Here is a 23442-nt window from a genome sequence, read left to right as displayed (position 1 = left end):
GTCACCTGTTGCTCTCTCATGCTGCTTTCAGGTGGCCCTTTGGGAAGAGACACTTGGGTTCCAAAGCCTCTTTGGTTTCCTAACAACTTTAAAGAATACAAACTGTATCCAGCCCCAAAGTGTTGCTAACTCACCTAGAGGGCTTAAATACCTATTCAGAATCTCCATTCCTGGTCAATATGTCCCTGGAAGTGGTGGATCTGACTTCATCTCTGATGTTCTTTGGGATTTATATTACTGCTAGCGAAGGGCTGCTTTTGCTGAGACTTCTGTAATGAACAAGATGTCTAACGAGCAGCCCTACATGGTGTAGACTTAAGGGAGGTCTCGGATGCGGCCCCTTCTGCAGCCATGGGTGTCACCCACCTTACCATGGCAACTATGATTTTATGGAAGCCTTGTTTCTTGTTTCAGGTGAAACCAGCGGGAATGAAAGTGAGACGGAGAATCTGCCGAAAAGTGAGTGAGTGAGTCACTGGGGCTGGTCCTATTGCCATAGCATAATTAATTTTGGCAGGGCTATATGGGATTAGCCACTCCTGAGGTTTTTGTGCTTCCTGTAGATAATGTAGGAAGCTGCTACTCTTGTGACAGTGAGATGAAAGGATCTGGAGGGGACTGAGTCTTCATGTCGAGCCCTATGTGCCAGGTCTCTCAGCCTCTTGGGCTGTGCCACTCACCTGCCAGTCACCCTGGGGTCACTCCCTCCTCTAAGTAAAATGCGTGTCTTGGAGTAACTCACCCCCGTGGATCGTCTCTGGTGCTCAGAACTAAGCACCGTACCCCTTTTCTCCGTTCACCTTTGCCATGCTGTGAAATGCCCTGTTTGGAAGGGAGTCAGCGAGAAGTAGATAGTTTGGTTCCTTGGCTTGACGTAAACACTGGTGGGACAACCAGAACTACAGGCTCAGAACTAGGCGTTCAGTGCTGACTAATCTGCTCTAGTTGGCACAGAAGGGATCTGAGCTTCCACTTCCCAGAGTTGGGAAATGAAATAGTAAAAAATTGCCTGCAGCCCTGAACTTACTACAGATGAATCTGTCTAGCATGCCTGTTAATGTGATACCTGCGTGCTGGAAGTACCCAGTGACAAGGAACCAGTTGGATGGATTTAAATGTTTCCTTCCCGTAGATGATGTACAAAAGCCCATAATTTGGGGCTGATGGCAAAACTCCATCCCTCTGTGTTGCGGGGGGAGGTGGTAGGCTGTCTTAAAATAGAGCAAATGAGTCACCGAGTGAGTCTGGCCGGATAGTACAAACCCACAGAGCATGTGTCAGACCCTTTGCAGCCCCCTGGCTATGCCAAGCGTTTCCCATGCGTCTTGTAGGGAGAGTCTGATGCTGCATGGGACAGGCTGGATGGGGTGGAGGGGAGGAGATGGATTCTGCCTCCATTTTGAATTCCCTTGCTGCTGAAGTTGTCACTCTTATGATGTAATTGCCTGGAGTGTGGCAGCATTATGGAGATTACCACCCCACCCACACACACATGCCCCATTGACCGAATGAGGCCCCTTCTCATAGTCTTCCCCATCAGCAGCCCTGTTAGCACTTAAACACATGAGTTCCTCGGTGCTGCTAGAGGTTAGGGGGGAGTCTCTGGGCCGTGACAAAAAACCAATCTATGGGGCACTGAAGGTGTTGGGCTGCTGATAAAATCCACCAGGCAAATCCACCTGGGGACATTCCTGCGTCTCTGCGGGTGCTTTGTGCTGGTGGGAACTGAGCTGGGGTGTCCTGCTCTGGGAAGGAGGCACGATGCTCAATGCTGGGACCTGACATCCATTCCAGCTCTGCCACTCACCTGCCGTGTGACCTTGGGCAAGTCCCTTCACCTCTTCACTTGTGAAATGCAAATAATGAGACTTCCCCTTGTTTAAACACTTGGAGAGCCTCAGATGATCACAGTTACAGCCCCAGCCTCCTGTCACTGAATTGGTCCTTCTCTCTCAGGTCACCACAAACGCCTGCTGCAAGTACAGTTGACCTCCAAGAGGAACCCGCACTATCAGACCCTGGAGCGGGATCTGATTGAATTCCAGGAGCAGCAGCTGTTTGAGCTTTTTGTGGTGGTGTCCCTGCAGAAGAAGCAGTCAGAGACGACGTACACCCCGCAGGTCATACAGCAGTTCCCCAGCAAGGTGGGTGCCGTGCAGACGCCCAGTCCATCAGCTTCACTGTATCTGCTGATTTATTTTTCCCTCCCTCCATTTCCCTGGCTCTCTGCAGATGAGCAGAGCCAGGATGTCCAGTCGTTAGGGTTCTAACCGCCTGGGTTCAACTTCTGGCTCTGCCACAGACTCTGAGTAAGTCACCCATCCTCTGTCTCTCATTTCCCTGATGACAGCACTTCCCTACCTCACAGGGGTGTTAGGAGGAAAACACAGTAAAGACTGTGGGATGCTTGGGGCACTATATTAACGGGACCGTAGATAGATACTCTTCTCCTGGAAAGGGTGAATTTCTTCATCATTTATATGACCAGAAGGGACCATTGTGATCATCTGGTCTGACCTCCTGTGTATCACAGGCCCCAGGCCTTCCTTGAATTAACCCCTGTTTGAACTACAGCCCATCTTTAAAAAAAAAAAATTTTTTTTATATCTATATCTATCATTTATCTATCCAATTTTAATTTTAAAAATTCCAGAGATGGAGAATCCACTACCACAACCCTTGGTAAATTGTTCCAATGGTTAATTACTCTCATTGTTAAAATTTTGCACCTAATTTCAAGTCTGAATTTGTCTAGCTTCAAATTGAGGCCATCGGATCGTGTTATACCTCTGTCTGTTAGCCCTCTGTTATTGAATTTGTTACCCGGGTAGATACTTGCAGACTGAACAAGTCACGTAACCTCTTTGTTAAGCTAAGTAGATTGAGCTCCTTGACTCTTTCATTATACGGCATACTTTCCAATCTTTTAATCATTCTCGTGGCTCTTCTCCAAACCTTCTCCAATTGATCAACAGCCTCCTTGAGCTGTGGGCACCAGAACTGGACACAATATTCCAGCAGTGGTCACACCAGTGCCAAATACAGAGGTAAAATAACCTCTCTAGATTTCTATGCAAGATTTTCCAGTTTTTTTTATATACAAGCATCATATTAGCCCTTTTGGCCATGGTGTCGCACTGAGAGCTCATGTTCAGCTGATTATTCACCCTAACCCCCAAGTCCTTTTCACAATGCGCAGCCAGCCTGTGCTGCTTCCCAGGAGAGAGTCCCCCAGTCTGTAAGTATGGCCTGCCTGCCTTTGTTCCCAGAGGTATGATTTGACATTTAGCCATATTAAAATGCATATCACTTCAAGATTTTCATGGGGAAAACGTCCTCTCCTGTGACACTTGCCCTGCTACGCGCAAAGAGGGAGTGGCACAACCCAGTCCTTGATTCTTACTGAGCCTGCAGTGTTTGAACCTGTTTGCTCTGGAGCCTCTCAGTAGGTGAGGAGTTTTTTCTCTTCTCTCTGGTCTCCTGAAGGGTGCTAGTAGAAAGTGATTTAAATGCTGGTCCAAAGAGACAGTTTTACTCCAGTTGTTAACCTTGCTGCTTTAAATCCTGTAGATGCATGCAGCCGTTCCTTCTTCCTTTTGAGTGTGGCGATAGAGCTGGGAGAACAGCAGGGTCCAGCATGTAATTAGACAGTGTGTCACTTGGAGCAGTTATTAAACCTGTTCTGGCTTTCACATGAGAAGGGGTAAAGCTGCTGTGCAGAGCCCTAAAGTTCCCAGGCAACAGTTAACTTGGGCCTGTCCTCTGCTGCACTATAAACAGTAATTTACCAAGTTCCTTTTGTAGTATGGATACAGCTGGGTTTGTGTTGTGGCAGGCAGTATTCTGCTTCCCAGCACATGGGGCTTCAGATGCATTTCCACAGGGTGCTCTGATACTGATCCAGTGTCCTGGATGTGTCAGAAACCCACGAAGAACCTAGTGTTAGTGGGACAATCACCCCTAGAATCTGGTATTGTGGGTGGGATTGGCAGGGAGTAGAAGCACTCTTCTCTTGCAGTTGCTCAGTGCTGAGAGAGAATCAAGCCCAGGAGGGGTTTGGGTTTCCTCTGAAGTCATTTGAACTGAAAATGTTGCTGCTGAGCCCTTTTATGAAATGAGAACTGCTCTCCCCTCTCCATGCTGGCAGGGCTGGAAGAGATTTGTTTTTACTTCTCGTGGAAGGTGTTCAGATACCAGTGACAGGGACCTTCTCAAAGCCTGGGCAGACAATAACATCTGAAAACTCTGTTCAGTGTAGGACCGTGGAGCAAACTACAATTCACCTCCCTATAGATCTCACATTTATCACCCTTCTCGCTCCTTGCAGTTCTGGTCACACCAGGGCTAGTGTGAGGGATCTCTGAGGCTGCCCTTTGCTGTGCATTTGGGTCTGAACATGCAGAATGAAAGCCTTGCTGTGGTCAATGAGTTTGCTTATGGCTCTGTAGCTGGCGTAGTTGGTCTCAGTTTTGTTCAGTTTGCTTTATGCGGCTTTTCATCTTGATATTTGGAAAAAAAGAGAATGAAACCCCATGGAATCTAGTCGCTGTTTCCTATGTGGCATGAGTCAACACATCCCTCCTTGTCTGAGTATCAACAGCAGCCAGGATGAGGTCAGTCTAGCTTTGGCTGTACAGTTGCATTTCCTCTCCTCTCCTGTGGGCTGTGTCAGCAGTGCACCACAAGATACTGTGGATTTTCAAAGTTTCCAGAAAAGACGTCTCCCTGCTTCTTGCAAAAAGAAAAAACGTTATTGTTGGGAATTAGCGTGCCCTTTCCGTAGAGGGCGCAGTCGTCCCACCATTATGGGAGGGTAACTGGGGCTGCAACAGAAACTACTGTGTCCAGAGCTCCAAGTGTTTGACATGCCCTTGAGAGGATTATGGTTAAACAGACTCGGTGACTCACGGAACACGGAAAGGAACACTGCCAGTCCCAGGGAGCAGGCTCAGTTCAACAGGGTGAAAATGAGCGGGGCTGATAAACTCCCAGTATTGAAAGGCAGTGAAAATGTGGTTTGAGTGAGTTCTTCCTCCCTGTGACCATCAGAGCCTTTGGGAAGGGGCAGAGCATCTTCGTTCCCTACCGCACCTCCTCAGTGGATCAATTCCAGTCTGCACCACATGGCTGTTGGCCTGGTTTTATAATGATACTGACAAAACTAATGATTTTCTCTGTCTGTTTACCCTTTGCCTGATTTAGAATATTTTGTTGAATGTAACCAGATTAACACAGGAGGGTCTTTCATACTGGGATTCATGAGGAAATGTCATGCCAGTAATTAGGGAGCACTGATTATACCTTGGGTGCTGTGATTACAGATGTCTTGGCTCTAAAAATAGCATTGCTCCCAAGTAATCTGCCTGTCCCCCTCTTCCATGGGCTGCCTCGGGCCAGCAAAACTCCTGTGCAACGGGCATCCTTTGGAGACCATCCATGCTACCTTTCTAACCTGTCTCATCTTGTGACGCTTGAAGTGATGTTGAAGTTCCCATTGCACTATGTAGCGATTGAAAGTGTGACTCCCAAATATGACTTGCATTCCTTGGAAAAGACCATATGGTTTTATGTCTCTCTGATGTTTCCCATAAATGGTTGAATCCCTTACTCCAAATGCAGCTGAGTCAGTGGTCCCACAGGGAAGCACTAAATGAACTTCACTTTGTCCTTCCTGAGCAGTTCTGAAGGTGGAGGTGCTCCTGTTCTCTCTGAGGGACTTTGACTCGGGCTGAGTGGAGGTAACTGCAGTACCTGATGTCAAAGAATTTGTGCCCTTCTCATCTCTTTAATGATGCACGAAACCTTGCTGCCTTCCCTCCCTTTGTAACAGACCATAGAAGGGATGTACTCTCCTTACTGTGCAAACTGGGATCTCAGCCTATTACAGACACACAAGTGTAACCTTGAAGATATTTTTGTTCTGTGTTAGTATCATGGCATCGCCTCTCAAGAGGACTGAGTGGGACAGTCTCACCCTGCAGTGATCACTAGGGGGAGCTCTCCCAGCCTTACTCCAAAATAAGCTGGGAAATGCTGCTAAGCTATATCCTCAGCTAAACCTATTAGGCACAGGATGTAGCAAAAAGTCTGTTCCGTTGGAAACGTGGGACCAGGAATTAGCTTTTCTCTTTGGGGAGCTGAGCATTGAAACTGTTTAATGATACATAAGTCTGTACCAGACCCATAAGGGACCTGGGCTGAATCCGTTGTCAAGGCTGAACGGGGGCTCTGTGCTTTGAGCTGCATGGAGCAGTAGGAGAGGAAGCTGGGAATTTGGTGTAGCCAGAGTATATTCTCCTGCAGTCCCTACATCAGACTTTTGGGGGTTGATGCACACAAGCCCCTGCTGCAGGGTGGAGACTATGCCTATTACAATGAATGCTGCCGCCCATTGTTCTCTGTGATCCTGGGAGAACTGCCCTGTATAACAGCCATGTGTTACCTTTCCCAGCCCGAGCATCCCTTCAGGCAGTCAAAGGATACCGAGGAGAGGCTAAAGGTCATCCCCAAGTTCTGCTTTCCAGATCCTAAAGCCTGGCTTCCAACGTCAGAGCTCAAAAGGTGAAGGCTGGTGGTGTGAATAGATGCTGGCTTCTGGGTTCCCACTGAAGTAACTGAGAGAGACGTGGTGCCGGTGCTGGGTTTGTAGGCATCTGCCAGCCACTCTGGCAAAGCCCAGGTGGCTGTAGCTGAATCAGGGTGAAATAGGCCAAGGGAAGGAGAACTCGCTGGAGGTTTTGATCCCAAAATCTAGGGGAGGATGAGGTGCAGGGGTGGTCCCCTCCACCCCATGCAGGGCCATCTCTCTACTCATCCCCATTCCTGCTACTCCCAACAGAGCCTCTAGCTTATGTAGAGTCTGCAGCACTGTCCCGGGGTTAGTTCCTGCCCATGTTGGCTGCTGCTATTGGTGCTCGGCAGAGTGGAGGAGCTTGGAGATAGCATCCTGATGAGGAATCTTCCGCAGCCTACAGGCATCCTGTCCCCCTATGTGTGGGAGGGAAGGAATCCAAAGCCAGGGAGCAGCTCTCTAGGTCTCCCACATTGAGATCAAAGGGCTGCAGATGGGGGGTGGGGTGTTGCACTTGCTCCACGTTACGTCGGCCCCCGACTGACCTGCTCCCCTGTGAGTCCCCCCTCCTCCACCGTCAGTGAATTTCATGGTGAGTCTGACTCTGACTGTTCTTGGGCTCCCCAGTGAAACCTTTTCCTTCGTGCTGACAGGCGAGGATGGCAGCCGCTGGTTCGGTTACTGCAAGAAGCTCTTGGTAAGCCGCTGTTTGTGAGACATGCTGCCATAGAGAGAGGGTCCACACTGATGGGGGTGGAGGGTTTTGTGGTCCAACTAGGACCTAGATCAGCAGCAGCTTGTTGGCTAGGTGTGAGCTGCATTGCTCTTAACGCTGGTTCTGGGGTTACCAGCCCTCTGACAGAGGGTAGAGCAGCAGTGCAGAGGGAAGGTGCGTGGTGGTGTCAGTACCCCATGGCACACAATGCCTAGAATGAGTGTGTGTGTGTGTGTGTGTGTGTGTGTGTGTACGCGCAAGAGCCAGTTCTTGGGACTCATTACTCCCTTTGAGTTTCTTACTGAGTGCAGAGGGATTTGTAGCGAAAAGCACTCGGTGTGAAATCCAGTCACATGGGCTGAATACGTTGGGAGGCTTTAATATCACTCAAGCGCTGGCATGGGCATTCGCTGCCTTGCTTCCCTTGCTTTGCTCCAGGTGTAACTCTCTGCGTTCCCCTTGCCTTGTAGCCAGAAGGGAAAGGGAAGCGGCTCCCAGAGGTGTACTGCATGGTGAGCCGCCTGGGCTGCTTCAACCTCTTCTCCAAGGTGAGTGAGCAGCCTACCCCACCGGCTACAACCTGTCGCATCAGAGTCAGACCTGTGCCTCTCAAAATGCCTTTCTGACCGTTTGAGAGCTCCAGGAAATAGCTGAGCTGCTGCAGTACAGCCTCTAATAGCATTGCTGCATCTGACAATAGTAACCCCGACCCAGGGCAGGTTGGTTCCCTGCTGCATGTTATCTAGTGCTTTGTCTAGCCCAGTTTAAATGACCCCAGCACTTGGCAGACCATTCCACAGCCAAATCCACTTCAATCTCAGGAAAAGGTTCCTAATGCCAAGCCTTAGGGTAGGTCTACACTTACCTGCCGGGTCGACGCGTAGAGTTCGACTTCTCGGAGTTCGAACTATCGCGTCTAATCTAGACGCGATAGTTCGAACTCCGAACGTGCTCCCGTCGACTCCGGAACTCCACCACCGCGAATGGCGGTGGCGGAGTCGACGGGGGAGCCGTGGACTTCAATCCTGTGGCGTCTGGACGGGTGAGTAGTTCGAACTAAGGTAGTTCAAGTTCAGCTATGCTATTCGCGTAGCTGAACTTGCGTACCTTAGTTCAACACCCCCCCACTAGTGTAGACCAGGCCTTAGTGTCTTTTCTCTTTGTCATCTCCTCATTCCTACTTACATGCCCATGGGGTGTGCAAATATCAGTTAGCTGCCATGTCAGTGATTCTATTCTGACTGGTTTCACAGCTCTGTAACTAAATATCTGTGACCACTATATGCTTGTCTGGGAGGAATCCGATATTCTGAAGAGATTGTGAAGAGGGGTAAAAGGGATGTCTCAAAACTGAAGTCAGTAGGAACTGACAGTACTTGACACTGCTGGAAATCAGCCCATTAAATTTCAACAGCAGTTTTATTCCTGAAATGGGCATGTCCCTCCTATGATGGGAGTTCTCAGCAATGTAATGAGATTTTTTGACCACGCTGGGGCCCACAGAGCCAGTTCCTTGCTTCCATTCATGGTATCAACAGCTGATTTTTAACATTGTCCACTCTATTTGCCTTTTGGTGTCCGACACATCTGTGCAGGAGCCCTCCCCAAGGTGTGAGTCAAGGTGTAAATCTGGATTAGAGCCCTGATTATTGGAGCTGCAGTTTTGTGGTCATACATCTAGGGATATATTCACCCCTAGTCCTGTCTTGCGCTGCAATGACAATACAGCAACCAGAGATTGTTTTCCTACAGATTCTGGATGAGGTAGAGAAGAGGCGAGAGATGTCCCCAGCCTTGGTGCACCCGTTCATGCGCAGTGTCATGGAGGCCCCTTTCCCTGCTCCCGGACGCACAATCACTGTGAAGAGCTTCCTGCCAGGAGCAGGAAATGAGGTAACTGTGAAACCAGGACTTGGCTGCAGATCTGGGTTGCTGTCTGTATAAGGTGACAGTGTGTGCCTGGTATAGTGGTGCTTGACGGGTTTGCTGTTGTGCAGTGCTGGCTGTAGATTTCTCAAAGTGAGGATTGTTTCTTAGTCTCCACACAAGTCACTGGAGACACCTATGCTGCCAAGAATGTTTAAACTACAATAGAAATGACTCTTGAGACTTTTATAGAGAAGGAGTGAGCTCAGTACCTTGCACCACTCTCCAAGGTTGAGACAGAGCATATGACACTCGTGAGCCTTTGCATCCCACTTTTTGTAGAGCATCCATTGTTTCATTTTCAGACACATTTCCAAATCCCCAGGTCTGTCTCTGCATTGCAGTCCCGCTGTGCATCTCTGTGACTCCTTGCATCTCTGCTTTGTTTTCAGGTCATTGAACTCTGCCGTCCGTTGGATTCCCGGCTGGAACACGTGGATTTCGAGCGCTTGTTTAAGTGCCTTAGCGTCTGCCATCTGATCCGGGTGTGTGCCTCTCTCCTGCTGGAAAGGAGGGTGATCTTTGTTGCGGACAATCTGAGGTGAGAAATGAGTCAAACACGTCTTGCTTTAAGAAGTTCCATGTTTCCTTCTGCTTCTGTGCCCTTTTTCCTGAACAAATTCATGTTTTATATTTCTTTGAAACAATTGCCTTTTAAGAGCTTCCTGGGGCTCTGTGTGTGCTAAGAGCTTAAGAGTGCACAAGTTGCCCAAGGCTCTAGGCATGTGGATGTAGGATTTTCAGGCTGCTCTGGGCCCCATGCATATGGACAGTCAGTCAAGACTGTTTCCATTCTGCACGTGAAAATTTAACCTGAGTTTTAACTGCAAACCTGTTAAAAGCTAGGTCAGAAGTTGAGTCTAAATGGTGCACTTCAAATGGAGACAAGGGAGCATTTAGTATGTGACCTAACAAGACAGGCGTTGTCAGCTGTGTGTGCTGCTGCTGTTCCCAGCTCCAGGATGTGAATAAGTGACAGTGTAAATGGAGACCTTAGGCTCCTTCTCAGTCCTGGTGTGTATGAATTACGTTTTCCCTGAGTACTGGGCACTCATCACTTAACTCTGTAGCTGGGATCTGACCATTTAATGTGCTGACAATTCATTAGGTGGTTTTTTTTCTCTCCCTCTAGCACCTTGTCGAAATGTGGCCATGCTGTGGTAGCAACACTTTACCCCTTCACTTGGCAACACACCTACATTCCTGTTCTACCAGCATCCATGATCGATATTGTCTGCTCTCCAACCCCGTTCCTTATTGGCATTCTTTCTTGCTCCTTACCGCAGCTCCAGGACCTGCCCGTAGAAGAGGTGAGACTTGGGGATGTTACAGAGGAAATGCAAGGGGTAGTTCAGATGCTGCTGGCCTACCAACCGAGTGGGAGGAATTCTGTGGATTGCTTTATTTTGCAAACATACTAAATTCTCCCTTAATATGGTGCACACAGAATCTGTTGGTGACTTTCCAGCCACTTATCGATGTTTCACAGCCTTTTATTTTCTAAATTCCTTAATTTTCACTGTTTTGAAAGACTGGATACGTTTGTGTCTAATGTGTGGCTTGTGTGGTTCTGTGACTGGTGCTTTTCTCTCTATAGCTCCATAGTTCATACTTCAGCTAGGCATAATGGTTAATGTGTCTGCTTCTCTTTCCCCAGGTACTGATTGTTGATCTTTGTGCTGACAGCTTTCTGCAACAGGTGAGTGAAATAACCTTTCTGATGTCAGAGGGGTAGCCATGTTAGTTTGGATCTGTAAAAGCAGCAGAGAGTCCTGTGGCACCTTATAGACTAACAGGCGTATTGGAGCATGAGCTTTCGTGGGTGAATACCCACTTCGTCTGATGGCTGCCCAGCATGTAGGGCAAAGGGTCACTCCGTAGGGTATCACAGGATAAATATGTGCAAGAAACCCAACCAAGTACCAGCCCAAACAGACCTAGATCTGCAGGGCTCCAAGGATAGGACTAAGTGGTGCCTTCCTTCTGATTCTCTGTTAGTGGGAGATGGTACTGGCCTGCAAGTTCCAGAGTTTGCATGGCATACATGACCCTCAATCCAGGTACTACTTACTTGGCTTATGCTTAGGGCTGGCCCAGATATCTGTAAGTGCTTTCTCTATGTGGAGTAAGAACACTAGGCTTCTGTGTTGCTTCGACCTCACTCTGGCCTTCTGTTCAAGGTAAGGCATCGGAGATTCTGATGTGGAATGAGATGGTTGGGCATTGTAAGGTTGGAAACTGAGGCATGAGTCCACTCAATTTAGGCTTAATCAGTTTTTCCCTTTATAAATTTTCAAACAGAATATTATCAGTTCTAATTTTTGATCATATACATATGTATATAAAACAGTCAACAGAAAAGATGGAACAGGTAGGAGCCCAAGCTACTGATTTCCAGGGTACCAGGGAGCTCTTCTGCACTTCATGATGGTCATCTCAATTTCTGGACTGGTGTTCTCCAGCTTGAGTCTTTATTCACTTGGTTTCTTATATCTTTACACATTACATTTTCATTAGCTTTCCTTCGATCAACACTATTTAAGATTATATATAGCCAGTTATACATTTACCCAAACGTTCATATTTTTTTGTTTTTCCATTCTGTTATAAATCATTAACAGTACATCAACATTAAACTAACAAAATGTAACCCTTTATTTTTTACTATTCAGCAATTTTCTTCATAGTTTAATATTACAATTAAGTATATATGAATCATCCTAAATTATTCATTAACATAACCTTTACTTTTTACTTGAGTGGGAAAGTTATGGGGAACAACATGGTCTTAATAGCAACATATTATCTTTTCCAAACATGAGTTTTCAGGGGACTTTTTGCTCATATTTAACATCATACTTAAGTCATTAAAAAGCCTTGTCAGTAATTTTGCCAGTTGCATTTTGAGGTGCTTTATTCCGTTTAGGGCCTAGATATTTGATTTTCCCAATGGCACAATTTTCTTGCCTATGTTTTGGCCTCCCTTCTATTCTGGGCATTTGTTCTCCACAAAGTTTCTATCCTTATTGTCTAGTCAGTTTGTTTCCTAGATTTGTTTTCTCAAAAAAAACAAAAAACAAACAAAAAAAAAAACCCACCACTGCTCACTTGGGATTTTATGCTAGTCTCAAATATTCTCTATTGTTTAAAAAATGCTTTGAGATCCTCAAATGAGAGTTGCTGTATATACATGTTAAAGTATTGTTTAGCGTGTGTGTAACCTATTTCCCTAGGTAGAAATACAGCATTATGTTTGGGACTAGTGGTCATAGTGCATTCTCTTAACTGTTTGTTAATTTTAGAATGCTGGATGATTTAATATTCCACTTGATTATAGTTCCTTTTCAAATAATATCACTTCACCCTTTAGTGCCATACAAATTTGGCTAAGCATTTTGATACCCCAGGAGGCAACTCTGTATTATCATCAAAAGGGGAAACGGAGGCAGAAAGGTTTAAGTGACTTTCCTGATCTCAGTTATACTTGGTTCACAGGACAATATTCACCATTTTTTCTTTGACTTAGTCTCTGTAGGACTTTATAAGACTATAGATGTCCTTGTTGAAGCAGTTCCATTTCCAGTGTGGTACTGAGATGATCTTATTGCCTTTTTTCCCAGTTGAGAATTCTCTTTGACTCACTGTTCTACTTTGCATTGCAGCCAACACATGGAGTCTGATAGACACAGGTATTAAAGGATCAGTGCCTCACCAAGACTGACCTTTTAATTTGCTCTTTCTCCACAATAAATTTTGTTTGGTGTTTTATCATGGGCATGTTCAGAGTCTGGATCTGCATAGTGGGTGTGTCAGACATGAAAGTCTCGTTTTGTATCTAGTATTTGTTATATGGGAACTTGAATTTAGCTGCTTTAAGTATCTGGTTTAAATGTTTATATTTGCTTGACATGTTTTCATTTCTGCGGCCACAAGGCACACATTCTATGCTGTCAATACATGTGGACATCACATAGAGTAACTCCTATATAATCACTTAAACTAGCATGTCACCAGCATCCCTTTCTCTGTTCAACGTGGACAGTCTGTGTCTTGATGTGAGATGTAATACATGTGCCATAAGAGCCATCTCTCTTTGTTTAGGTATCAGACGAGGATGAGATCCTACCTCATAAACTCCAGGCTGCGCTTGTACAGATTTTGGAGGAACGAAATGAAATTTTGTCCCAGGAGCAGATTTACGCACAAGGTGATTGTATCAAAGTGTTTGCACTATATGGAAGCCTGAGAGATTTTTCTCTGGCCGAGATGAGAAAACATGCAAATTAAAGATAAATGGTGGAAAGTGGCTGGGGCCACGTGCTAACAAGTTATTTCCATGTGATCTCACTGAGAGAAGCTTTTCTATTTGAGTGGATTATAAAAAAGCAGAATGAGAAATGCAGTGCCCTAGATTTGCCTGATCCACGCGAGACAGCGCCTGTTCTCTTGGTGGTATTTTTGAGTTTGTGTAATCCTAGACTTTAAGGTCAGAAGAGACCAGGGTCCTCTTCATTAAACAGAGATGAGAGTTTCTGTACTTCAGAGTGTAGTCTGACACATTATGTGCAGAATCCGAGTTTTATACAGTAGCGTTTAAACTTATCTCAAAAGTGTTTTGCAAAGCAGTGAATCATTCCAGGTAAGTTCATCAGCAGGTCTGTACTAAGCAATCACTCTAAGTTCTGATACCAATTTGTGTGTCTGCTGCAATTCCTATATGTTGCCATCCATCCAATGGTGGTGACCCATCTAGCCCTATTCAGGCAGGATGGCTGTTACTCTGCTGGGCTTTTAGGAGGAGTGAAGGGGAGATTCTCCCAGGACACTGCTGCAGTGTGAAATAATGACTTTTGTGTTCTCTTGGTAGGTGATGTAACTCTGAACTCCCTGGTCTCTGAGGCCTTTGTACAGTTCTTTGTGGAGATTGTAGGACATTACTCCTTGCATATGAATGTCACAGAGAAAGGAGAGCGGGTATTCCAGCGAGAGCCATTCCGAAAGTCCCACACCTCTCGCAATGTGCGCCATTTCCTGGACCTTTTCATGGAAACACAGATGTTTGCAGGATTCATACAGGATCGGGAACTCCGTAAGAGTGGGGTCAAAGGTGAGACCTGCAATTCCAGCTGCTTCATCTTACTTTTCTGGTGCATAAGTCACTTTTGTGTAAAATGAGAAATGTATATATCAAAGTGACCCTGAAAGGATCCTCCTGTAGGATTTTAAATCCTTAGAAGCTGATTCAGAAGAGACTGAGGGATCCTAATCACAGTACGGTTCCAAGCTTGGTGCTTGCCATCTGCCCTCTTGGCACTTTGGCTAATGTAATGCAGGAGCTACTGGGCTCTGAAAGGTGCTGATAGCTTTTAACTCTTCTCATTTTCAAACAGAAATGATCTCTACTAAGCCAACATATTTCTCAAGTGGAAAGCAGAATCTCCTTTTTGGGCCTGATCCTGTAGATCCTAAGTACATTACGTTAGCAGAAGTTTGTGCCTGCAAGATGGGGCTCGAATAGATTATGCTTTTTGTTATCAATGGTGTGGCTTGTTCCATTTCTTTGCACACTGCAGCTCAAGTGACTAAATGATATTTTTCTTCCCTAGGCCTGTTTGAGGTCCGTGCCTTGGAGTATTTGGAGACCATTCCGGAGACCGAACCAAGCGGAATGAACAAAATTCTTCGCAGCCTGGGTAAATGTTTGGTTTTGTTGTTGGCCAGGTCAGTTGTTGAGCCTGCATATAAAGGTGTCCACTGAGCAGGTAGAATGTGGCCAAAAGGGGAGCACATTTTCTACCTTGCGTAGTCTTTTACTTTTCTTAGGTGCTGCTAATTCCCCAGAATACTCAAAATGAGCTGCAACTAATTTCTTTACAAATCTATCCCCTGCCAGTGCCACTTGGTACTTCTCAACATGCGTGTTGAGAAATCTTTGGCTAAAATGAATGGTGGTAGCCCCATACCTGAAGACGCATAAAAAAGGGCCAGATGAAGCATTTGGGAACAATCCTGCATTGGCTGAGAATGAACTACAGAGCCTTAAGTCACTTTCCATCTCAAACTGTGATTCTGTTGGCCAAGATGGTTTACATGGCTTTGAAACTTAAGACATTCTGTTTAATTAACTTCTGATTCTGAAGCCTCTTCAGATTCTAATTTGTCTTTCATTTTCTCTGTAGGAAGTAAAATGAAATTTCTTCAAAGGAAGTGAAAACACGGGTGCCGAAACACTGATGAAGAGAGATGTAGTCATCACTGGGACACAGAGGAGTTTTGGATACAAATGCTGCCCTCTTGTCCAAATTGTGCGTCAGACATACTTACTGAGATGCAGCTCAGTCCATGGAAAGCTCAAATACTGGGAGAAAATGGAAACAAAAAAATTAGTACAATCCATCAACTTCCTATGCCTGGTTTCACTGGAGTGTTGTGGAGGCAACTGGAAATGGATGCAGCTGGAGAACTTGATGCTGGAGATGCTAATCACCTCATCCCCACTGATGGGGAATTTAAAGGGGAGCTTTTTCTTTGTGAAGCTTCAGACTCCATATTTTTGCTGCTTGGCCTGATGAGCCATTCTTTAGGAAAAGTTATTTGTTTGGTTAATACCAATTCAGCATTTAAGGACTAAGCTAATGTAATCATGAGACAGGGCTGTTGGTCATGCTGGGTCCAGGGAATGGGCTGTGCAAATACTGGCATACACAGAGGGTTCACAGGGCTGCCTCAGGAGCTGGAAAGATTGCTCTGGCTGCTGTTCAGTTCCCTTTTGCCGTCTCTCCTTCAAGTGCACTGCCATATCCATGGTGTATGGTTTTGATAGCACCTAGCCATGTTCTTTGTTGGTTGGTCTGAACTCAGAAATAGCTTCTCATTCACTGTAATTTGTATTTCCCAGCTGTTTATCACAAAGCTTTATATTTTTGAAAACCAAGTGAAAATGTCAGCTTATTTTCTGCTGATTTGTCCTATATTCTGATTTCACACTGCCTAGTGCTCCTCACCCTACACACAGACACATGGAATATGCTTGTCCTATACCTTACATACACTTACTGCTATAAGTTTGGTCTGGGTGACTTCCACAAAACGGAACTGCAATTTTTTGCGATAAAATGGCATCATCTCTGCATAGGGAGCCACATTAATTCTTTAAATGTTGGCATTAAAATCAACTTTCAATGTTGAATTGGTGCAGCTGACAGGAAAGTATCTCAAGGATGCAGATGCTGAGCCATATATTTTAAAAAAGGATTTAAAAAACAAATCCTTTCTTCCTCTAAACTTTCTCTCTAGCTGCTTTGCTCCTTTTATTATGAAATTAAAAAGTTGGACAAATGCGATTTCTTCCTTTTCTATCAAAACACCGCTATCTTAATTCTCTACTGTTGAGAAATGTGGATTCCTCAGCATCTGTTGTGGGGGAAGAATACAGATACAGTGGGTAACAATAATTCAATCCCATGATAGTTTGAACAGTTTACAGTAGCTGCCTGGGTTTGTATTTTATATATTTATACCAGTTATTTATACAAAGTAATTAATGCTGTTGCCCTATTATGTTTTAGCTAATTAATCAAACCGTTCTCTGGGCCTTTGTGGGCCACTGGCTGCAGCTAGAGGCTGGTTTCTGATGGAGTTCTATCCCATAAAATGTTGTTTACATGTAACTGAAACACTCTGACTGAATGCTAAGTATGTGTAATAATACAGTGACTCCACTAGTGAAGTGAAAAGTCTTCTCTGGTGTGTCAACTTAAGGGCTATGAGAAAGTACTAGCTCTGGGTGGAAGAGTTAGCACATGGAATTCATGAACTAGTCTGCCACAGCCACACAGCAGAGCTCAATTCCTGATACAGGATTATAAACAGAATGAGTTGGTGTTTTTCAGAAGCTTGTCTACATCTGAAAACAGCTGCCTCATAAATGGGCTGTAGGTTAGAGCTTTTTTCTCCTCAACAAGAAGCCAGGACCTGAGGTAAGTTAGTGATGTGCATGGCTGAATAGTAGAGGTCCCTATAAAGCCTGGTAGCTGGAGTTCAGAGCTGAAGTGGAGGTTTCAAGCATCTCCCATACCTGCCTGCTATTTGTTTTGACAAGAAACTTTAGATGTGTTAACTTAGAATTGGAAAAAGTGTTTTTAAAAAAAAATTTAAACCTTTTGGTTAGGTCAGAACTAGTTCTCTGACAAGCTTAGATTTAATAAAAAATGAGCTTAAGTGTTCAGTTCCAAAATGTGACAATACTTAACACATTAAAACAACTGGTCGGAAGGTGGCGGTTCAGAACCATCCCTAAATCACATTTAATTCAGCTGTGAAGTTTCACAGACACAAGGTCATGCTCTCAGAATTCAAATAAATTGGAAAACCAGCATCATACATTGCAAGTAGTACCCTGTTCCGGTAAACAGGATGGAACATGACAGGTACCATTGCTGGAGCGGATGCTGCATGCCAGGGACCAAGTCATGCTCTCCACCACACTATTACAGCCCGTTGGGAATCAATGATGAGAATGATGTTAAAGCTACTCAGGGTAACTACACCAGCATAGTATAACCACAAAATAGTGCAGTCTGGCCACACCCTGTCCTTCCCCTGGATTGCTCCAACATGCCTCCTATAGCAGGTGCTGGGTCGGGGAGGCAAGGGATGGGTTCTACATCAGCCACAGAGCCCATATCCCCCCAGTGGCAAAAACCTTCGCAAAACTTTTAAAGATAATGCATCTGCATGTGATTATCCCCTGTCCCCTAGAGAAATATGCTGTATTTTAATGAGTCTGCCTGTGCTTGTCTTGATGATCAGAGCTCAAAGGTGCTACAGGGATCCTCTCCCAAATGATGCTATGCCAAACATGAACACACTTCCATCCTAGACTTTGAAATCAAGAAAGACGACATCTCTCAGAAGATAGGAGTGAACACTATTTCCACTACAATAGAACTGAAATCTCCTTTTGTTAGTTACAGCAGGTAATAGCACTTTTCAGGTCATCTTGCCCAAGGCAGAAATTTGTAGAAGTCAACTTGTTGATTATTTGAATCTATAATGCAGCCATGTGGGAACCGAAAAGAGATTGTTCTGAATCTTTCACATGAATTGTCTCTAATAGTCCATACCTTTTGGAGTGGACCTCTACCATGAGAAACTCAGCCCAAGCACAGCTACTGCCAAATGCAGCAGTCCACTAAATTGCAGCAGATATTTCACCTAAGAGGAAATCCTGGGCCATTGAAACTAATGGTAATTTTGCCATAGACTTCAATGGGGCCAAGATTAAATATGTGAGGATTGATGGTCGAGCATTCTCACAGAGGAGTCTTCTAAACCTGAAGGTCATTTCCCTGGGTACACACGTCCAAACTCTGAGTTTTCAAGGCACAGTGTAAGGCTCAGCTCTTTCTCTGAGTGCCATGTGGAGGTTTGGTTGTGTGGAGCGCGGCAGGTTGGAATGCATATTCATTAACACTTTGTAGAACATCACTCCTTTGCCGAGCAGAGATAATGTCTACAAAGGCTCAGTCCAATGAAAATAAATCATTTCTGTGAATCGGATGGGCTTTCATTGATATGGTCAGCTCAGATGCTCTACTGAGCATTATGTAGAATGTGTTTACATTAGTCTTTTCTCTGATGTTTTTAACTCCATCTTTCCTTGAATTATAGACATGGGAATTCTACAGCCTCTTTTGAGAGCACTTTTCGCTTGCAGATAGATAGATAGATAGATGAGAAGGGTGTGCAGGGATAGATAGATAGATAGATTTTTTTTTTTTAGGATCTGAGATCTGTGAACAGGCAGGAGAGCTCTTTTAGCATTAAAAATGTGTTTATGGTCATCAATCCTGCACTTCCTTTAAAAGTTGGGGTAGGAAATAGCAGAAATTTGCTATAATGTTATTAGCTGAGCTCTGGTTCAGATTCTCTCTTTAGAAGGAATTTGGTCTGCAGAAGCATTTGAAGTCCGGTCTTTTTATGAAACACTGAATAAACACACAGAAATTTCCAGATTCAATTAGACCTGAGCTCTATCTAGTGTCTTGTCTCTCATAGTGACTAGTAACAGATGTTGCAAAAGAAGGTTTAATAACCTTCAATAGGCAGGTGTGGAATAATCAGCCCTTCCCCCATCTCACCCTGATTTCTAATAGTTAGAGATTTGTTGAAGTCCCTCCAGTTTCTTCTTAACAGCACTCCTAGGATCTACAGACATTTCCCAACTTCTCAGCTCATCCAGAAGAAGAGCTCAGACCACCAAGGTACTGAGCACATTAGCCCCAATCCAAAGAAACATATAAGCACATGCTTAACTTTAAGCAACTTGAAGAACGTAAGCAGCCCCATTGAAATCAACATGCTTAAAATTCTGGGTGCTCCATTTCAAGAAAGATGGAGCTAGATTGGAGACAGCCCAGAGGAGAGCAATAAAAATGATGAAAGGTTTAGAAGCGCTGGGGGATGGACTAGATGACCTCTTCAGGTCCTACATTTCTATGATTCTATGAAAAGTTATGCACCTGCTTAAATGTTCTGCTGGACTGAGGGAAGAATGCTCAGCTCCACGCAGGATCAAGCCCTGAATGACCTATTGTTCTTTGCTTGGATGCGTTTGATGAAATAAGTCAAGTCCTTCTTCCTTTCTATCTTCTGTAGAACTGCATGTTAAGCAAGCTGCCTTTGAAGTTGAATAATCATTTTATTTGTTTCACAGTAGCAGCCGTGTTAGTCTCTATCCGCAAAAAGAACAGGAGTACTAGTGGCATAAGGTTTTGTGGACTACAGCCCACTTATTTGTAATATTTGTCTGAATACCGACTGACTGACATGCTATTTGGCCAACACCAAAGAGTGGGTAAAGAAATAAATGACGTGTGTGTACGTACGGCATGTGTATGAATATGTACACACGGACACACACACATACATACTTTTTCTTGATCTTTGGCCACAAAAAACATACTACACATACATACCTCATGATCGCACTGGACGTTCACTACCTTTCATCTTGCCAGGGTGTTAGGAATGAGAACCAAGCCATCCCCATAATTTCACAAACTGGAATGTGCGACATGAGCTAAGTACAATTAACAATTGTATGATTTGGCAATCGCTATTGACATGGGGTGAGGAAAGAGGTGCACTGAGGATATTGACATACGATGAAACAGGTTTATAGGCAGTTTCTTATCCCTATAAAGACAGGTTAAAAGATCAATCTATACATAGAATATTTTTTCTTATTATGAATGTTTCTAAAAATATGTTCACTGTTGTTAATTTTCTCAGAAATATTCACCCCTGGCTACACGCTTTTAGTGTGATCATTAGAAGTGTACGTGTGGTAATTTTTCAGCAGCTGAAGAACAAGAAGCTACAGGATTTAGTCAGCATGGCTGCAGTGTCCAGAAGGGATAAATTTGGAAGCTCCATTTTTGAAATATTTTCTCAATGAAAGTATGTCAACCAACAACCAGAGAGTGTGAGGCAAACTATGCGTTCCTCCTAACCATGTTATTGTTCCCAGGTGTAATGGAGATCCACGGATTCTACTATTGTCTGAGGTACCAGTCCCACAAAATTGAATATATTCCTTAATGTTATTCATACGAGGCATTCCACTGAGTCTGTGGGGCTACACTAATAAATGAAATTAAAATATCAGCAGAATCAGGGTCAAAATGTGTAAATCAGACTAAATGGCAGGGTAATGCACTTTCCTAGAGATAAAGGATTTTTTTCTCCCTTAGAAGAAGTGAAAGAGTTCTGGGTTTTCCCATCAGTTGTTCCAGGTTCCATTCAGGAGCGGCTCTAGGCATTCTGCCGCCCCAAGCACGGCAGGCAGGCTACCTTCGGCGGCTTGCCTGCGGAGGGTCCGCTGGTCCCGTGGCTTCAGCGGACCCTCCGCAGGCACGCCTGCGCGAGGTCCACCGAAGCCGCGGGACCAGCGGACCCTCTGCGGCGGCCGGCAGAGCGCCCCCTGTGGCTTGCCGCCCCAAGCACGCGCTTGGCGTGCTGGGGCCTGGAGCCACCCCTGGTTCCATTCCACAACTCAAAGGGTCTTTACGCATATGACCACAGTTCTTTATATTAGCATACACCGTTTGCATAAGAACTAAGGCCTTCCTTTATGGTTGTTCCTGCAGCTAGCGCCCCAGGCTGAATGAATGGCTGGAGGAAATTGTACAGCAGTGACCGAGTTCATTCTCACAGGTGTGACAGATCGTCCGGAGCTGCAGGTCTCCCTCTTTGTGGTGTTCCTAGTGATCTATGTTATCACCCTGGTGTGGAATCTGGGGATGATGGTTTTAATCAGGATCGACCCCCGTCTTCACACCCCCATGTACTTCTTTCTCAAGAATTTGTCTCTCGTGGATGCCTGTTACTCCACAGTCATCACTCCCAAGATGCTGATGAGCTTCTTAGCAGAGAGGAAAGCTATTTCCTATACAGCGTGCATCATCCAATATTTTAGCTTCATATTGTTGGTCATCTCTCAGTGCCTTCTGCTGGCAGTAATGGCATATGACCGTTATGTAGCCATCTGTAACCCACTGCTGTATATGGTCATCATGTCACCAAAGCACTGCCTGCAGCTGGTGGCTGGTTCATATCTATGGGCCTTCCTGAACTCTGAGATACACACGAGCGGTTTGTTAAGATTATCCTATTGCGACTCCAATATCCTGAATCATTTTTTCTGTGATATCAACCCACTTCTAAAGCTCTCCTCTTCTGGCACCTCTATCAATCAGCTGCTTGTTTTCCTCTTTGGCAGTCTGATTGAGGTGATCAGCATTGTGACCATCCTCATCTCATACATCTAAATCATTGTGACTGTGCTGTGGATCCGCTCCACCGAGGGCAGGCGCAAAGCCTTCTACACCTGCACCTCCCACCTGACAGCCGTCTCCATGTTCCACGGGACAATTCTCTTCATGTATTTCCAACCCAGCCGCTGTGATGTCTGGGAAGAGTTGGGATGGAGCTTTAGATTTACACTCACTTTTTAACAGGGCTGAGATTTTCAAGGCTGTCTAGGAGATTTAGACATCCAAGTCTCCATAAAATTGACTGGAATTAGGCATCCAGTTCCCCATAGGGAGTTTCCAGATTCATGTACATTATCACAAATTTTCTCCAATGAAATATACCTGGTATGTGTTTGGGTTTGAGCTGGGTACTTTATAGTGTCTGCTCGCTGAGGGTAAGTTAGAAAGCATTCATACTTTTTAGATCCTTCCAGATTAGGGTGACCAGACAGTAAATGGGAAAAATCAGGACAGGGGTGGGGGGTAATAGGAGCCTATATAAGAAAAAGACCCAGAAATCGGGACTGTCCCTATAAAATCAGGACATCTGCTTACCCTATTCCAGATAATCCTTTTAGATGACCACAATGTCTGTTATGTCCCAGTCACTTGGTTACTGCTGCTTCATAACACATCCCCTGGCAGTGTTGCTAATCCCAAGCATTTGAAAACCATGAATCAGGCTTCCAAAAATCATGCAATTGGGTTAAAATCTTGAGATCGTTTAAAAAATAACACACCCAGCGTTTAGAGAGGGGGCAGGGAAGTGTAATTCTGTTTTGTGCACGATTTTTATAGTTCAGAATTTGGTATCGTAAGAAGGCAAAACTATGGAACACCTCAAAAGTGAGGCTGTCTCCATTTGCTTCCTTCTTCTGGCTCCCCCTTCCCCATTTCATCAAACACAAACAGCTTGTTCTTAATCCAAGGGCCTTTCCAGTCTATTAACACAGTGAGGCTCATCTGCTATTGCAATGTCATCTACCGCCTCCGCCCTTCCAATGCTGCCCAGTGGTTACATTTTTCAAACAAACACGACCATGACTGCGGCTGCTGCAGTGCAAATAATTATTTCCTCCTTATGGTTAGAGATCAGCCACACCAGAACCCGCTGGCTCCAAGTGTCCGTCCTCCCCCCTCCCCCACTCACACGCATACACAACACTGGGTAACGGTCAGACTGGCACTAGGGGCATTAGACTGAGATCGTCCTTCAATTCCTGGCTCTGCTACAGACCCCCTGTGTGATTTTGGACAAAGCAAAGATTTCCTCTTTGCCTCAATTCCCTCTTTGTAAAATGTGGATAATAATCCTTCCTTTCGCCCATCCTCTTCTGTCTTGTTTATTAGACTGTAAGCTCTTGAGGGCGGGAACTCTCTGTTACTATGTTTTTCCAGAGAACCTAGTACAG

At 45.0% G+C, this 23442-nt stretch overlaps 1 protein-coding gene and 1 pseudogene across 3 annotated transcripts in view; both read left to right on the top strand.

Annotated features, from left to right (window-relative positions):
* Positions 1-17862, top strand: part of DENND2C (DENN domain containing 2C) — a 45492-nt gene extending 27630 nt beyond the window's left edge. For 2 of the 3 annotated variants that reach the window (XM_045017093.1, XM_045017094.1), the window contains exons 8-20: positions 415-459; positions 1957-2144; positions 6452-6561; positions 7199-7268; positions 7757-7834; positions 9039-9179; positions 9605-9753; positions 10345-10522; positions 10870-10911; positions 13314-13419; positions 14080-14319; positions 14819-14905; positions 15392-17862. In XM_045017093.1, coding sequence (XP_044873028.1) covers positions 415-459; positions 1957-2144; positions 6452-6561; positions 7199-7268; positions 7757-7834; positions 9039-9179; positions 9605-9753; positions 10345-10522; positions 10870-10911; positions 13314-13419; positions 14080-14319; positions 14819-14905; positions 15392-15423 — 1466 coding nt within the window. In that variant the 3' untranslated portion in view covers positions 15424-17862. The remainder of the gene's footprint in view (positions 1-414; positions 460-1956; positions 2145-6451; positions 6562-7198; positions 7269-7756; positions 7835-9038; positions 9180-9604; positions 9754-10344; positions 10523-10869; positions 10912-13313; positions 13420-14079; positions 14320-14818; positions 14906-15391) is intronic. The other variant, XM_045017095.1, reaches the window with a different exon arrangement.
* A 3523-nt stretch (positions 17863-21385) lies between these two features.
* On the top strand, positions 21386-22478 carry LOC123370295 (annotated as a pseudogene).
* Positions 22479-23442: the final 964 nt, after the last annotated feature.

The sequence above is a fragment of the Mauremys mutica genome, chromosome 4 (genome assembly GCF_020497125.1).
Source record: "Mauremys mutica isolate MM-2020 ecotype Southern chromosome 4, ASM2049712v1, whole genome shotgun sequence".
In the NCBI taxonomy this organism is placed as follows: Eukaryota; Metazoa; Chordata; order Testudines; family Geoemydidae; genus Mauremys; species Mauremys mutica.
This window is presented reverse-complemented; position numbering and strand designations above follow the sequence as displayed.